At 42.7% G+C, this 16,682-nt stretch overlaps 1 protein-coding gene across 2 annotated transcripts in view; it reads left to right on the top strand.

Moving 5' to 3' along the window:
- rasgef1ba (RasGEF domain family, member 1Ba) overlaps positions 1 to 12,946 on the top strand; it is a 131,623-nt gene extending 118,677 nt beyond the window's left edge. For both annotated transcript variants that reach the window (XM_004555672.6, XM_004555674.4), the window contains 6 exons: positions 1,549 to 1,628; positions 2,957 to 3,052; positions 6,674 to 6,769; positions 7,237 to 7,360; positions 8,117 to 8,189; positions 11,494 to 12,946. In XM_004555672.6, the coding sequence (XP_004555729.1) occupies positions 1,549 to 1,628; positions 2,957 to 3,052; positions 6,674 to 6,769; positions 7,237 to 7,360; positions 8,117 to 8,189; positions 11,494 to 11,518 (494 nt within the window). In that variant the 3' untranslated portion in view covers positions 11,519 to 12,946. The remainder of the gene's footprint in view (positions 1 to 1,548; positions 1,629 to 2,956; positions 3,053 to 6,673; positions 6,770 to 7,236; positions 7,361 to 8,116; positions 8,190 to 11,493) is intronic.
- The last annotated feature ends 3,736 nt before the right edge of the window (positions 12,947 to 16,682 follow it).

The raw sequence follows: 16,682 nt of genomic DNA, 5'->3' as shown, positions 1-16,682 counted from the left end.
CAAAGAGTGTGAATTATCAAGCCAATAGTTGCTGAACTCGAGGCGTATCACTGATGGAGTTTCCATTCTTCACTCTGTACAATGGCTGAACTATAAGCATATTGTATCCTGGTCTTTTGAGGTTACTTTCAGTAGAGAAATTGATATTTCCGCCTCTTCTATGTAATTTCTCTCCACATTCTGCCCATTGTGGAGCAAACCCGGGTTGTACTAAACAGCTGCAGGGGTTAACGTGTCTCTAAAAACAAGATTAGTTTCGATAAATGTAACCAGGTTGATTCCAGATCAGAAATGAGAAAAACACTGAGGCCTAAGAGGTTAGAAGACTCTCTGAGTCTCGGAGGATTTAGAGGAGAGCGTGTCTGGTCATCGGTGCCTGAGGGCGGGTGGAGAGTCTTTGCGTCCACTACAAACAGGGAGCGGACTCGGGACTGGAAGAGGGCATAAACCGGGCAGATGGTCAGCACTGACCAGAGAGTGTGAGCACACAGGGGAGGAGGGAGGGAGAAAGGGGGGAGAGGATATTGGAGTGCCAGCTGTCCTCTGTCCTCCCCAGAGACGGCGAGGAAGAGAGCCACAGGCAAATCCTTCTACACCAGCCTCGTCTCCAGGGACACTGTGTTTGTGATGCTTTTAAAGGGTTATTACCCCCCAAAAGAGATCATTTACCATCAGCTGTGTCTTCGTGAGCAAATACATTTATTTTTTCAGGTCTTGAAATATCCAGATTTGGTTTTCCTTCCTGTCTAAACTGGATCAGAAAAGAAAAAGAAGGGCATTATTATCTAAACTACTGCATGGCTAGAATCGGCCTTGGAGTTAAGTGACCATTTAATTCATTAAAAAAACAACAAATACCCCCAACTGTCAGTGTCTTCTTGTCATTGGCGACATTGTGACTGCGCTGAAAAGAAGAAGACATTAACGGTATAATAATCATCTCGTATGTGTCCCAGAGGGACCACTACAGCTAGCACCTGTCCTTCTTCACACTGGTCTCTTTGTGAGTGGATGGAGCCGTTTCCCAGGCAGCACACGTTCTGACACACAGCGTCACATGCCTCCGTGGTTCGGCCTGCATTCGCTTCCGTCCCTCGGTGCTGTGTAAAAGCCAAACTGTCTGCTGGGAATCAAAGTGAGTTCAGGGAGAACACGAGGCTTCGCGGTTTCGAGTTTTATATTTCTGTCTGTGAACCGGAGTTCTTTAGAGTACCCCAGGGCTGTTTTTGTGGTGTTGTTCTGCTCTGTTGGTGACCCTTCGCTGCCTGAACCTGCACCGGGCACACACAGAGGATTACCATATGGGAAGCAGAGTGCTGGGAGGGGAAACAAGGCGTGTGTTAACTCTATTGTTCCTGCTGCCCTGCTGCACCAGAAGAAGCAACATAAAGAAAGAGAAGGGGAGGCAGAGGGGGGGAGGAAGGGTGGAGGGGGATGTGCGTCTGTCTGGCTGAATGGGGAAAATGCCATGTGTTAATGCGATCGTGTTTGCACGGGCGTGTGATCTCTCTCTCATGGCCTTTGTTTTTGTGTGTGTTTGTGTTGCAGCTGGGATGAACATGAGTCCGGTGTCACGGCTGAAGAAGACCTGGAGCAAAGTCAAAACAGCCAAGTTTGATATTCTAGAGGTGAGTTTGTATAAAAGAGATTTACTTTGACCAGCGCTCAGGAAGTGAGTGTTTTATAATCTCACTTTTAATAATTCAACTCTTAAGTTTTTCCCACGCGTAGTGGCAGTGTTGTGGTAAACACTTATGACAAATCTAGTTGTGGGTTTGCGGGGGAGCTACTGCTGTCAGTGATTTATTGGGTAAGAGAGAAAAACAGGGTCATTCTGAAAGCTTTTGCAAGCGTGGATCTGAGTGGGAGAATAAAGGGTTTGCTGTCCATGACTAAGATCGCTCATAAATCCAGAAAAAACAGAGACTCTCAGAACTGAGCTAGTTGAAGCCTTTCTCTTAAACCAAAGCACATGATAGCCTTTTCCAAGTTTAGTATGATTATATGGTAAAGCAACAGAATTTTCCTGGAACATCTGAGTCTGAAGGTTCAGTTTTAAGTCAGAACATGCAAAGTGCAGAAAAGAACAAAAATCGAACACCTATGATTGTTCTTGGTACATTCTGGAAGAAAAATAAGGGGAAATTTGATGATTCTGTCGGGATCAGGTGGAAATAAATGGAGCCCAGCAGCCGGGAGGACCAGATGTTAAGGTGTAACTGGGTGTGCAAATCACGCAGCCCTGCCTTCCTCCCCGAGGTGTGTGAGAAAACCCAGCATACCGCAAGAACACGTTCAGTGAGCCCAACGGGCCATCAGTCGGCCCTTTTGAAATAGGAGATCTGACGAGTGAGTCTGGGACGCTCTGCGAGACCTGAAAGGGTTTCAAAGACTCGAGTTCTTTAGGTTTTCTTCACGTCTCACTGGAGATCATCCACGTCGTTCCTCTTCTGCTGGCTCTTGTTCCTTTTGTCAGTCGCACCCTTCTTGATGCTTTCCTTTTATCTTTATCTTTTGTCCCTCTGAGGATTTCTTTTAGGTGAATCCCAAACTTTGTGTTTGAGTTAATTTGCTGCTTAGTTTGTTGAAAGTCGCAGACCCAATGGCATTGTCTGTTTGTTGATTGTTTTATAATCCCCCCCCCCCCCCCCCCCCCCCCCCCCCATATGTGACTACATCCTATGTCACAATATTTGAAACCTGAGGATACTTGGTCGTCATGGTGAAAACTAATAATAAAACCACATTTTATATAATTTTCACTGAAGATTTGTTCGAGTTTCAGAGTTTCCTTCAGTGACTTTCACTTTCTTGTCAACTAGTATTATCCAGGCACAGAGTTAGCACTTCCACTGGTGTTAAGCCAAAACACATGTCGCCGGCTTTTTGGGCCATCAGATCCACTCACATTTCAGAGGCATGTGCTCACACAGACTCTGTATTTGTCTCTCCACAGCACCAGATGGATCCTTCCAGCAATTTCTATAACTACAGAACAGCACTGAGAGGAGCCACGCAGAGATCAATCACCGCCAACAGCAGCAGAGAGAAGGTGAGGCCTTGATGTTCCCGCATTTGATGGTGGCGTGTTTACGGGAGATTGTCTATTCTGAATATTTAAATGTAATCTTAACTTTCCAACTGGTTCACCTGTAGTTCAGCTCCCATCTGAACGCCTTGTGTCGGGCAGAAAGAGAGCAAATTAAATATGGACGATGACATTTGAAGCGCAACATTTGTTGCATCGGATTCACAATTCTGGGAAAAGCTGCGATTCCGATTATTTATTTCTCTTTGCCAAAAAGATGACAGATATTTTCGTACTGAATAACAGACCTTTATTAAAAGATGGACGTAACCATGGTGATGTCAGACGTTGGATTGTGGACAAAGACATCTGCTAATTAAGCGACACCCTAATAAAAATAATAAAGAATATCGCTCACCCACTAACTTCGAGGTCTTTGCCATTGATCAGGATGTAAACATTTTTTTTGTTTGTTATTTATTTTGTTAAGTTGGGCATTTTAAGACTGGGAGTCTATGAGGATTGGATTCAGCCTCAAGTGGCCAGTCAAAGAACTGCAGTTTTTGGAGTTTGCTGCTTGATACTGACACATCAAGCAGCCAGTGTTTATGCAGACCCAAGAGTTTGAACAGCTGGACATGTGAACACCAGACTTTGGTTTACAATTCATGTAAACAGTCAGAGACACTTATAGTGAACGGTGGCTCGGTGTCTTTACTATAAACCATTTGACAGCTGTCGTGACCTTTCAGTGGTGACGTGTGTCACAGCGGGGACGTATTACGCTTGACTGCGGTTATGCAAAAAGTGGAGACCTTATCTCAGACTTTATTCTCATGCACTGTGACGTGGAAGGAAGTGTTTGAGGCAGTGCAGAGAACCAAAGCGGCGTATCTTGAAATCGTCTGCACAGTGTGTTCCCGTGATATTTACAGCATCAGCAGCCTCCGGGGAGGACTGCAGAGGGACGGAGGTTACATAACAGTGTAGTGCAGAGGGGACGCAGAGGTCAAGTTATGAGGGTCAAAACATGAGGAGGGTCTGAGTTTCTTCCTCATCAAAGATGCTTTGGAATGAAACGAAAACATGGCCTCCTGCCAGATCACATAGCGTTCTCTGCTGCTTCGACCCACCCTGACCGAATGCGATCCGCCCCGAAGCTCGTGGGCTGCCAGACATTAGTGGTCAGCCTCTCGTCCCGTCATCATGTTTAAAAAAAAGGTGTTTTTATTTAGTGGAGACAAAGTGTACTGTCGATGTGTGTGCAGCTCCCTGTGGTTCGTGAGGGATGTCCCCCCTTTTTTCGAGCAAAGATATGCAAACAGTCCAGTACAAGAGGTCAGGGTCATGAAATGGAAAGTTCCCAAGAAGTCTGGTATGTTCCTGCATGTGACCTCTCCTTTTGGGGGGTCGGGGGGTGTTTATAGTGTCCGTCAGGCACTCGCAGAGCTTCAGTCTGACGACGTGTGTTTCAGCCTATTCTTGCTGTAGGTTTTGTTCTTTGCAGTGAGGACAGAAAAGATTTAACGATCCAACACTTGTTGCTATGTTGGCTCATTTGCTTGAAATAACATGTTAACAAAATGCCGAACAGCTGATCTAAACCAGACTCGGTGGATCGTGTTTGGTTGTGTAGCAACTATTGTGAGATATTTAATAAGGAAGAATGTGGCAACAGCTCCAGTTTGGACAAAGTTGCATTGCATACTCTTCTTCTAAGACTTGTTTTAACCAGATGGAGACAGTTAATTAAGAAGATAAAGGGTCATTTCACCACAAAATAAAATTTGACAGTGTTTCCCTCGCCTGCAGCGCTATTTTTTTGTATGTAAGAACTATTATCTTCTACACAGTTGTGCAGAATAAATATTGCCTGTACCATTAACGGTGTGACCCTCGGCTCGGATGTAATGTTTACCTAGCTGCATGCTTGTAAACAAAGAGAACTGCTCGACCGAGTATCGAGTAGGTCAGATGTGGAGAGTTGGGAGGCCAGGGTGACACCTTAGGTTTAATGTTAAGGTTTAAAGTTTAATGTTTAACTTGATGTGGTGGTAAGGTCTGCGACAATGCTCAGGAAGGCGCCTGCTCGGGTCCGAGCGATGCACTCAGGTGGATATACCAGGAACGACTACTTGGCCGTCAGGTATCCAGCTCTCCGTCTGCATGTCATCAACAGAATATTATCAAGGCTTCAAAATAAGATCCACATGGATGTTATAAACCCAAGGTTTCCCAGCAGCACACTGGATTGTTACAAGCTTACAAGTGTTTTCTTAATTTGTCAGTGGTTTCATAATTGCTCGTATCGACATAGCTGTGGATTAATTGTTTGGACCAATTGCAATCCCCATTTTAAAGCAACTGTATTCGGGTGATTCAGTCATCTCTATTACAGAAATGTTGCACATTTCATCAACTTAAGGTAGATTTCATTTTGCTACAAAATCCAGCCTCCCTTCGGCTTCCAGGCCTTTAACACCTTCTCATGTCCAGCTGTGAAAACGACTTCCTTTCAGCTCCTGCAGGCTTTTTTTCCTTAAACTCTCCGTGTGTGTACGCGCCCGTGTGTGCGTGCGCGTGTGTGTATGACAACAGCCCTGAGATCACGCACACAGGCAGGCTCTTGTAAACATCCTGCCCCTGCAGACCCCTCGCTGTACTTGATGTTCTGACTTTGTGACTTCACCGAGGCCTCGTTAAATGCAAGTCAGCTGCACCCAACTTTTGTCAAAGGATGGTGTGGAGACATAATTTCACACAAACAGGCGTGCAATCCGAGCCGGCCAAGAGCAGCTTTAGAAGAACACGAGGAACAAAAAGCACATGAGCGAGATTCGCTGGCTTGGCTTGAAAAATGATTTTGTGGGAAGAACTAAAAACAAAGGGTGTGGGCGGCTTGTACAAGTACAGCGTCTGACACAGTGACTTTGTATGAATAATAGAAAGTGCAACACAAATGTAGGTTTGAAGAAGAGCTCAGTGTGTTGCTTTTCCTTCGGTTGCTCCTTTGAAAGCTCCATGAATGTTTAATGTTGGGTGGGGACAGTGAGGAGAGAGGTGACAGACTGAGGAGTTTTATAGGTCAGTGTGCCACTTTACAGCAGCCTTCAGTATAAAACATGTTTTGCTTATGAGCCGTATCAGATGATAAATGTGAGCCAGAAAGTTGAATCCTCTAAATAACCCACCAGCTTACAACCTGCTGGTGCTTCTTCCTTATTTCCTGTGTGTGTGTGTGTGTGTGTGTGTGTGTGTGTGTGTGTGTGTGTGTGTGTGTAGACAGACAGACAGTGACCTAAATCATTGTAAGTTATGGCAATGAATTATTTAAGTGGCTTTTAAGGGGAATTCTTCTTCTCTGGAAAACTGACCTCTTTACCTCAGACTCACTTCCCCATTAGTTGTTTTTTCTGTTTTTTTTAGCTACAGGTTGTATTTTTACACCCTGCTACAGACTTCTGTAGTTGGAAAACTCGCTAGTTTTACTGTGTGTTTCTCCTGTGAAGCAGAGATCCTCTTTGTGAACCGTAATCCTTTTTGAATCGCTGTTTAGAAAAGAGCACACACCTACGAGTCATAAGGAAATCCCCCTTATATCTGCTCGCTGATATTAAATCCCTTTCTGTTTCTGTTGCCCTGCAGATTGTCATCCCTTTCTTCAGCCTGCTCATAAAAGACATCTACTTCCTCAATGAGGGATGTGCCAACAGGCTGCAGAACGGCCACATCAACTTTGAGGTAAACTGAATTTGATATTTCCCAACGGGAGATTCCCCTCACATGACTTTCAGTGTCAGACAGCGTCGCGATATTTACTACACATGGAAACAAATTTTGGGCTGTTTACTACCACTTCTCTAAAGACTGCTGGGAAATGCAGAAGTAAGGCTTGAGTGTGCAAATATCAGCTGTGTTTCCATGATGACCAGTGACCAAACACTATTTCCACTCGTGGCTGGTCACAGCTACCCCGAATCAGACTATTTTAAGGACTGATTCTATCCTTGGAAATAGGCTGCTGCTGAACCACGTCTGTATCCTGCCCTGTTATGAAATAAATAAGTGTATTTGAACACATTAACACTTCTTAACAGCTGACGAGTACCGCAGTGTGGCGCTACCCCTAACCTCATTCAAAGGCAGTCTTTTCATTTGAAACATGTCGATTCCTTCTGAATAACCAACCTGTGTCGTTACTGTTTCAGAAATTCTGGGAGCTCGCCAAACAAGTGAGTGAGTTCATGACCTGGAAGAAAGTGGAGTGTCCGTTTGAGAAGGATCGCAAGATCCTTCAGTACCTGCTGACCGCTCCAGTATTCACCGAAGATGGTGAGTTCATTGAACGTTAAAGGTTATCTTAAATAAAAAAAGGAAACCAATGTGTCCATGTTAAATATGAAGCTACAGACATTAATCAAGGCTTGGTTTGACACTTTATCTATACAAGTGAAAAATTGTGCTTTTCCTCCCCTGTGTAGCTGTGTAGTAACGTTTTTGGGGGGCACGTACCATTTGATTTCAAGTCTGTAAACATGGAAATAAATGGACAAAGCCATACATGTCAGTACATTTACACGAGCTCAGAAAACACCTCTAATTATACTAAGATAGTCATAGATTTAAAACTAAGGAAGCAAACCTTGTTACTTTAAATCCCTAATAGGGAGAATTGTTACTTTGTGTCAGTAATGATAAAGCGTTGGTGTGGAATGAAACAGAAGAAACCAAAATGATGTGCCCTCCGCCTCTTTGTCCTTAATCATAATAATATAGCAGTGCAGAGACTAATCCTCAGATCCTCACACACCTCGTTATCACCTCTCGTGCTCCAGCGGCACCGATAGTCTCAGTCTCCTGTAATCCACTTCAAAGTCTCGTCACCGGTTCGGGCTCCTATCGCAGTGTTATCAGAGACCGACGGGGAGTAAAATCCTCCCGACTCTGAAACGCACTGTCTGAACTGACCAATCAGCTTTGAGTATCAACAGCATTTACTACAGAAAATAGTAGAGTGAGGGGAAAATGGGTTAAGGTGGCATATAAATGTCACAGCTTTGAATGATCTTGCTCTGTTTCTCATTGCAGCTCTGTATCTGGCATCATACGAGAGCGAAGGTCCTGAGAACAACATGGAGAAGGACAGATGGAAGTCTCTGAGGTGTGTATGAACCCCTCCCCGCTCACTCTGCATGCACACACACACACACACACACACACACACACACACACACACACACACACACCCCCTCAGGGGCTTCGAGTCTTTCAATCATGGCTGTCACCCCGCATCCTCTGCCTGGTCTCCCCGCTGACCAGGCACACCCAGAGGGATGTAGGTCACGCTGTGAGGCTGACCCCTCACGCTACTCAATAAATGCATTAAACACACACAGAGGCTGTCATCGGTCTTCCAGGCCACGCCGTCGCTTGCACACGCGCGTGTAAAGACATCAGTCATTTTCACACAATTACATCTTATGTGCGCAATAACGCCATACCCTCCTGTCACACAGTACTGTGTGTGTGTGTGAGAAGATGGATGAGAGAAAAATGTCTTTGTTCAGGTGGCTCTAAGCCCCAGAGAGCTGACGGAGGGATATTTCCTCGCTTCAGCATCACGCTGAAGTTAAATTGACACGAACTGAGTCAGGGATGCGTCGCTTCTCCGCTGAGAACTGTTAAGATCAGATTCGTTTATGTGGCCGTGAAAAATTTGCGGATTTTAAGTTTTCAGTTATTAAACTACAAGAAATTGCTGTAAAAACAACAGATGGCTGAGAAAACACTCTGCCCTTTCTTTGGACTCGCATTAATGTTGCAGCTCTCACTAGAGGTTCACACTAAGAACAGGATAATCCTCATTCTGTTAGCAGATGAACTCATGAATTCCTCTTTGAGCCTTTAATGAAGTACAGCAGCGATTGGTCCAGCTCCAAAAGCCATTTTCTAAAAACATTTGGGGTGTTTTTAGCCTTTATTATAACTTATTTAAGTTACATTGTGAGGTAGAGGTGGGTAGGTGGCACAATATGAAAGGAAGTAAAATTTAACGTGGGAAATGGTAACTGACCAGTGTTGGGTAAGTTACTTTAAAATAGTAACTTAGTTACATTACTAGTTACTTTGAAACTTTGGTTTTACTCAGAATTCTCTTGTTAATGTGTTGCTTCCATAACGTTGCCAGTCTTCTAGCTTGCTTACTTGCCACAAGTGCACTGTGCCACCTACCAATAGAAAGGAAAAGATAATGTGCATATTTCCACGAGAGAAATCCCACGCCTGGACCGTCATTGACTGCTGCCATGATTCTAGCCTACGTCACAGAGTCATGTGCGCCTTTTACATCAACACAAAAACTGCAGTCGTGGTGCTTTGACTGTACTCAGAACTCAGAAATTCTGCCTTCTGAATAGGAAGATGTAGGTAACACCAGACTGCAGATGAGCTGCATACAGGGCTGGACTGGGACAGAAAATCGTCCCGGGCATTTTGACTAGAGACCGGCCCACCATTATAGGAAAAATCATAAAGCCTTTGAATGAAAACAAACGCTGTTGTGACAGTGATGTTCACTGTTCTGATGGTATATATGTATCAATCTATCAATCGTTTGTTGTAAGATTCAGATAATTATTTTTTAAAAGCGAGACATTTTAAATGAGAATAAGAAAGAAAAGTATTTCTTTGTGCCCCCCTCTCCCTGTTAATGCCCTACCTGCCCCCCTGGCAACACTTTGCTAGACCCGCCCCTGCACAGTTACCAGCTGTCAGCTACCTAAAAAAGGATCCTGGTGTTATTTGTCTCTCAGAAACAGTTCATAACTTCAACTCATCCATGTCACCTAAAAGGTAAACCTGTTTCTCCTTTTCACCTCAATAAGAAACGCGTAATATTTTCTCTGAATACCAGACGGGACGGTTGGCAACTTTAATAACTTATGAACAAAATAAAGTTCAACATCATTAACTTCATAGCACCACCCAGCTGTATAGAAACTCCGTCATGCTAGCTAGCACGCAGTACGGAAAAAGTCAGAATAACGAAAATAAACTCCACCTAAACTTGGTTCATATCTGACCCAGATAGACTGCTGGTCATAACTTCTTACCTGAAGTTCAGTTCACACTCGGACCGGCGGCCGCCTCGGGTCTCTTTTCCTTCTGCGTCCCCTTTCCTTCATCCACCTGCTGCCTCCACCACTTGCTAATGTTACTGAATCTGTGGAAGCTCCGCGATAGCCACCACACGAAGTAACGAGTAACGAGCCTATCTAAATCCCAGTAACGAGTAACGCGTTCCTGATTTTGGCATAATAACTAGTTACCGTGCTCGTTACCACAATAATAACGTAGTTACTGTAACGCGTTACTTAATAACGCGTTAGTCCCAACACTGTAACTGACATTAATAAATAATTTATTTGGGTGAACTAAAGAAAAAAGTAGTAGTTAGGTTGTAGTTCAGCCTTAAACTCGCTAGCAGACATCCCCACTCGCAGCAACGTTGGCCTTATTTCTGCTCCCAAGTGTCCAAAGAAAGGCAGCTTTGAAACTTCTGCCATATGAAGGACAATGCCAGTGCAGCTTCTCCACCCTGCTCTCACACAGACCTGATTGCAAGTTTTCTTTTTAAAATGTGGATGCAAGAAAGGAAAAATGGATGTAAAACTACACCAAGTATGTATGAACAGTGACCACATGACTCAGAGCGTGACAGCCATGCTTCAGATCGCCAAGCTGACCCCACACATGCGCAGCCACCCACATGCAGACAGACGTATGAATCAGATCTTCTGGCAGGGGTCAAAGGTGAGAGCAGGTTTTTGGATCGGCAGCCTTGCGAGTGTTGGGTTAAGCCCAGCCGGGGTGAATCCACTTAGCTGTGTGTGTGTGTGCACGTGTGTGTGTGTGTGCACGTGTGTGTGGGCGCGTGTGTTTGAGTGTGTGTGTGGTCACGTTTCCTGAGAGCCTGCCAACCCTGTTTGTCCCCTGAGCTTTGCCTCCACTGCGACACGATCTGTCACTTTATTCCGGCCGAGCTGCGTCAGCAGAACGTGCTGCCGTGCCCAGCGCTGCCCGTCGCCCCCTACATCCACACACGTTACACCTGGAAATCCACTAAAGGCAGACTGTTGCTGTGGCGGTCGCTGTGCTGGACCTTAGGACTGTAAAATTCCAGCAGATTTGCTTAAATCTGTCGTATTAAAAGCATCCATCCTGCAGGGGAAAGGGAAACATTCATGGAAGTCGTCCAAGATATTTTGCAGTTGGTACACTGTAAAAAATTTGACAAAGAGCAGAAATTAAGGATCCTTAATGTTTCAGGTTCTTAAAGATGAATTGCACAGTCATGCTTCACATTCCTCAGCCATTTTTGCAAGAGGCTGAGCACTGCAATCATTAAACATCGCTGTGATGAAAGTCTGCAGATTCTAACGGTGCTGTCTTTCTTTGCCCCACAGATCCACTCTGCTAAGCAGGGTGTAAACCTCTGAAGAAACCAGAATAACGTCGAACCCAACAAGTGAGCCCGCGTGCCCCGTCAGCATCGCTGTTGTCCAAGCAAAGTATCCCCGTGTTGGAAGGGAAACGACAATCTCTGCTTCAGCTGGCGAGGACATTTGGTGTCCCGCCCCAGCTCTGCTTTTCCTTACCCTCTTGCTCTTTGTGCTGTACATTTCAGGACAGCTGTTTTTCATCTCTTTGTATGACTTTATAGTCTTTGTTTTATAAAGAAACAATACAAACCCTCACAGTTTAAAAAAAAAAAAAAAGGAAGGAAAAAAAGGGTACCTGTGAGTGTTAACAAAGTTGGGGCTGTTGTTTCCCCGCCTCTTTTATTTTTCTCCCCACTAAAGCTACAAAGTTAGCTGCTGGTTGGCTAACGCAACAGAAACGCTACTCTGGGTTCCACAAGCCAGCGTTCTCCGTACAGAGAACCCAAACCTTAACCTATAACACTGTTTACCATTAAGCTAGACATTATTTTACTGTATCAGATCCAAGTATCTTTCACTTCATGTTTCTGAAGCTTTTGTTGTGACTTAAGGAAAACAAGAAGGCACTGGCTGCGTTTGAGAAAAGATGTAAAAGTCGTTTTTCTTGTTTGTGTTGTGTAAAATTTAGATTTTCTGAAGCAGGAAGTAACATTTCATTTGTCATTTGTCTTGACATGATTATGGTTCCAGTATGCTTCAAAGGAACTGCAGCATCAGTAAGCTTCAGGAGTTTTGGATGCTTTGAAATTTGCCTTTGAAGCGTACAGAGGCCTTTAGCAGTGAGCTAAAATGGGGTGGGGGGGTTTCATGTCTGTTTCTTATTGTTCCCAGTTATCTATGCTGAAATGCTCCTCTAGACTCTCATTCATACTTTCCTTTTGTTCCTGCGCCACCTTGCTCTCGTAGAAAAAAAATGTGTCGGTGCTGCCCCCTGGTGGTCCAGTCAGAAAATAGCTGAATAATGTGAACTGAGGCTTTCTGGTTAAATTATGTCCATTTAGTTTTTATTTTTCATAATAAAGTACATTTCCACTATGTTTTATTTATACATTTGCGTTATCTCCTCATGCCAATATTTACGCTTATTTTATTGTTATTTAATTTTGTACTAGGTACATAACGTGCATAAGTAGTCCTGACTTTAATATTTTTATATAAGTTTGTATTAGACACTTATTTTACAAGGTACTAGCTCAGCGTATGAAGTTGAATATTTTTGACTGATGTCCGCTTTGCCTTGACTGCTTCTCCCTCAACGCACAGTGCTGTTGTAGTTTGTTGTGTACATACTGTATGTTCCTTTTTCTCTCCCCGTGCTCATCGTTTGTATTTGGACTGTTACAATGGAATAGAGGAATGTTTATGAATGAATTAGTTGTGTTTAAAAAGAGAAAAGTTAATAAAAGGCTTAAATTTATCAGTGACTTCTGTGGGTTTGTTTTGTTTCTGGAAAATGCATTCATGACCACAGACTGTATTGAAAAGATGGGCATAGCCAGGCTCACATTCTGATGTTCTGAACCATCTTGTGCACAATCTGGTGGTTAGAGACAAGGCAACCAAAGCCCAAAGCAAACACTGCTTTATTGTCTATTTAACTTTAAATTGGACGATCATTTCCAAAATAAATAGTGTTTAATCATAACTGAAACTATCACTTGAGGCCATAAATGTTTTTAAAAAAAGAAAACTAAGAGGATCATTTTCTTATGTACGTCTATACCATCTGATCTTTTTGCCACCTGCTGGCCACCAGAAATGATGCAGGTTTAAGTCACTTCCACTTTGGCCTCACTTGTACACGTCCAGCACATTGTGATTTTGGAAGAGTTTGAACAGCAATGAGACCGCACAGCTTACAGGTTCACTTACTCACTTTGGAGTTTCTTTCTCAGGTGGCCGAGGCCTCACCGGGTACCCTAAAGTAAGAAAAATAAGAGTAAAATGTTGGTCTTGTCACTATTCTCACTCTGAAAACTCAGTATTAAGAGCATTGCGTTTCTTCAAATAAAATCACGTTTCTTTTTGTATGCATTAGTATCATTTCATAATAGATTATTTTAAAAAGCATTTTTTTTTAAAAGATATTTACCAATTACTTTCCACAGAGTAATGATGGGGATAATGTTAGGGGTAATAATGAGTGCTATAAAACGAAGGCTAATGTTCAGAGTTGTGATTTTTTTTCACTTTAGTATCGCTGGTAGTCACATAAGAGGCAGCAGTCAGGAGGCAGCGCTGCTTAAATATTTATCGTTCTGTTCCTTGAGTTATGGTGCTGCTCTTGTGCCACCTTCATATTATTATTATTATTTTTAAATGATCAATTTTGGTGGCATCTCCAAGTGCACTTTAAGAACTGGTTACTACATAGGGTTACTATCAGAAGTTCAGATCAGTTCTGGGGGGTCATGGTGGACAGACGCTTTGGGATTCAGCTTCTACTAACGGGTGAATTTCATGGTCTTCCAGCGGTCAGTAAGAGAGTTTCGCCTTCAGGCCCAGCAGTTATGTGGTGCAATGTGGTAAATGATAAACTGAACTAAAATAAATGTTGGTGCCATATTTTTGGTACCAGGATGACTCCAGTTTGGTGGAAAACTGTCGAATCTCTCGCCTGACACGACATGAATTTGTTTCGAAGCAGATTCGTCACCTTAGGGAATGAACAGGTGTATAACTGATGACTACATCCCTTCTACTTATGCTTGTTGGCTTCTTCTTCGTTATTTTTGCAGAATGTCAAACCAACTGTTCCCGGGAAGCTGACAGTAAACATTCACATTAAACTCAAACCAGCACCTCGTGTTTTTCCCCCTGCACATCTAATCTACGCGTAATGTAACGCACATATGTTTAAGACGCATATTATCGCTCTCCTTTGAAACGTCTTTACAAAATTATAAATCAATCAAATATTGCACAAATTATTATAACCTAGTAATATTCAAAGGACTGAGTTAAGAAACAAAAAAGCTAATGTGCTTGTGATTTCTGCTCTTCACTTTGGAATTTCTGCAAGGAGACAGAAAATAGGAATGCATATTTGCCTCCATCTAGTGTCCAAATTAAGGAAGTACAACTGACAATGAAAGGTACTTTGTGCGCTTAAATTAAACAGATCCCCCCCCATCTCGTTTTACTATTAACAAAAAACGAACCAATATTACAACCCATTCACTATGATGTTTAAAATGAACAAAGTGCCCTAAAGTGTAGTTCAAATGGCATCGTGGCTCAAGAGTTGGAAGTTTGCCTTGTAGTCGGAAGGTTGCTGGTTCGAGCCCCGGCTTGGACAGTCTCGGTCGTTGTGTCCTTGGGCAAGACACTTCACCCGTTGCCTACTGGTGGTGGTCAGAGGGCCCGGTGGCGCCAGTGTCCGGCAGCCTCGCCTCTTTATTAGTGCCTAAAAGCATCACGTTAGATGTGATTAAAGTAGAGCTAAAACACACAATGCTGCATCAAAAACTATTAAACCACAGCGCTTATTATCACTATGATGACATTACACTGTGTTGTGCTACACATGACAAAAGAAAAAGAAAGCTAAAGAGAAAATTTCCAGTCTTGACCGGATGTAATGAGTAACAAGAAGATTTTTTTTCTCCAAATAATCCAACACTTTGCTATGGAGTTTAAAAATATGGGATTATTGCCTTTTACGTTTAGACTATACTTATGTTATTATGTTTTACGTGACACGAGTAATACTACAGAGGAACATTTTAAATTTAGCCCCATGTAATTAATGAACACGAGTTATTAGATAATAAAGCTGTATAAACAGTTATTAACAGTAATAATGTCAATAAAGTTAAACTTAAATACTCACTTTGCTGTCGTTCAAATGTACTAAGCTTTATGTTTTTGTTTGGTTGTTGGTTTCATGTGGTTAACATTAACACACACCTGATTATTAATCTCTGTCTAACTTCCACAGCATGTCTTTATCCTGTCTTCCTTCTCTCAGCCCAAACAGTCCCAGCAGATGGCCCCGCCCCTCCTTGAGCCCGACTCCGCTGGAGGTTTCTTCCTGTTAAAAGGGAGTTTTTCCTTCCCACTGTCGCCAAAGTGCTGCTCACAGGGGGTCATATGATTGTTGGGTTTTTCTCTGTATGTATTATTGTTGGGTCTACCTTACAATATAAAGTGCCTTGAGGGAACTGTTGTTGTGATTTGGCGCTGTATAAATAAAATTGAATCAAATTGTGTTATTACGCATTTATAAGCAAATAACACTTTTTGTAGCTACCAGACCAAAAGTGAGAACATCACCTCTTTTAATAATTAACTATAATAATTTTTGCTGGAGTCTGAAGTGAGAACTATGTCTTATTAATGTATGAACCTTTTCATATAGGAATATTAACCTAACAGTTACTTATTGACAGTTTAATTCAATGTTATTTATACGGTACCTTAACATATATGGATTTATATTGTAAGGTAATGACCCTAACAGTTAATTTTATTCTTGCAGTTTGAGTAAATGGTGTTTTCTGCAAGTCTGTGACTTTAATATTCAATAGACTCTAAAAACCATTATGATGTTATGACCAAAACCAGTTTGCACTTTGTGAAAGAGATATCAACTGAAGTTGAATCAAGGCCGAGCTGTACTTCCATTTGATGCAAATTTGCTCCACTAGATGGCGCAATGTCCCCTACAATCTTTATTTAACGAGGCAATAAGAACACATGCGTATTTGTAATTGCACCCCAGGAAAATCAATGATTCTTTAGGAAAAGGGGTTGTTAAAAAATATAAAGTTAAGATCAGCAGTGCACATGTGAACCCATTTGAGCTGACCCTGGTAACGTGTTTTTTACATTCTTCATTGTGTAATTACAAAGATAGTATTAGTATTTGTACTTTTAACCTCCTGTGAGATTATGAAACACTGTAAACAACAACAGGAAACTCATAACTACAGCTGGTGAGGATGACCCAAACACCACACATTCCTGCTGTGAGGCCACAGGGTTTAAAAGCAGAGTCCCAATACTGCCAAAATATTCAATAATAACACAAAGTGAGGATGAGTCCTGCCAGAGTGCCCTCAAGCATGTTGTTAAAGCCCTACTGCAGCACAGGGAGGAGGTGTATATTAGCTAAACGCCTTTATTGTGAAGCTGTTTGCTCATTCAGAATA

The sequence above is a fragment of the Maylandia zebra genome, linkage group LG12, assembly GCF_041146795.1.
Source record: "Maylandia zebra isolate NMK-2024a linkage group LG12, Mzebra_GT3a, whole genome shotgun sequence".
In the NCBI taxonomy this organism is placed as follows: Eukaryota; Metazoa; Chordata; class Actinopteri; order Cichliformes; family Cichlidae; genus Maylandia; species Maylandia zebra.
Note: the sequence above shows the minus strand (reverse complement) of the source record. Positions and strands in the feature narration are given on the sequence as shown.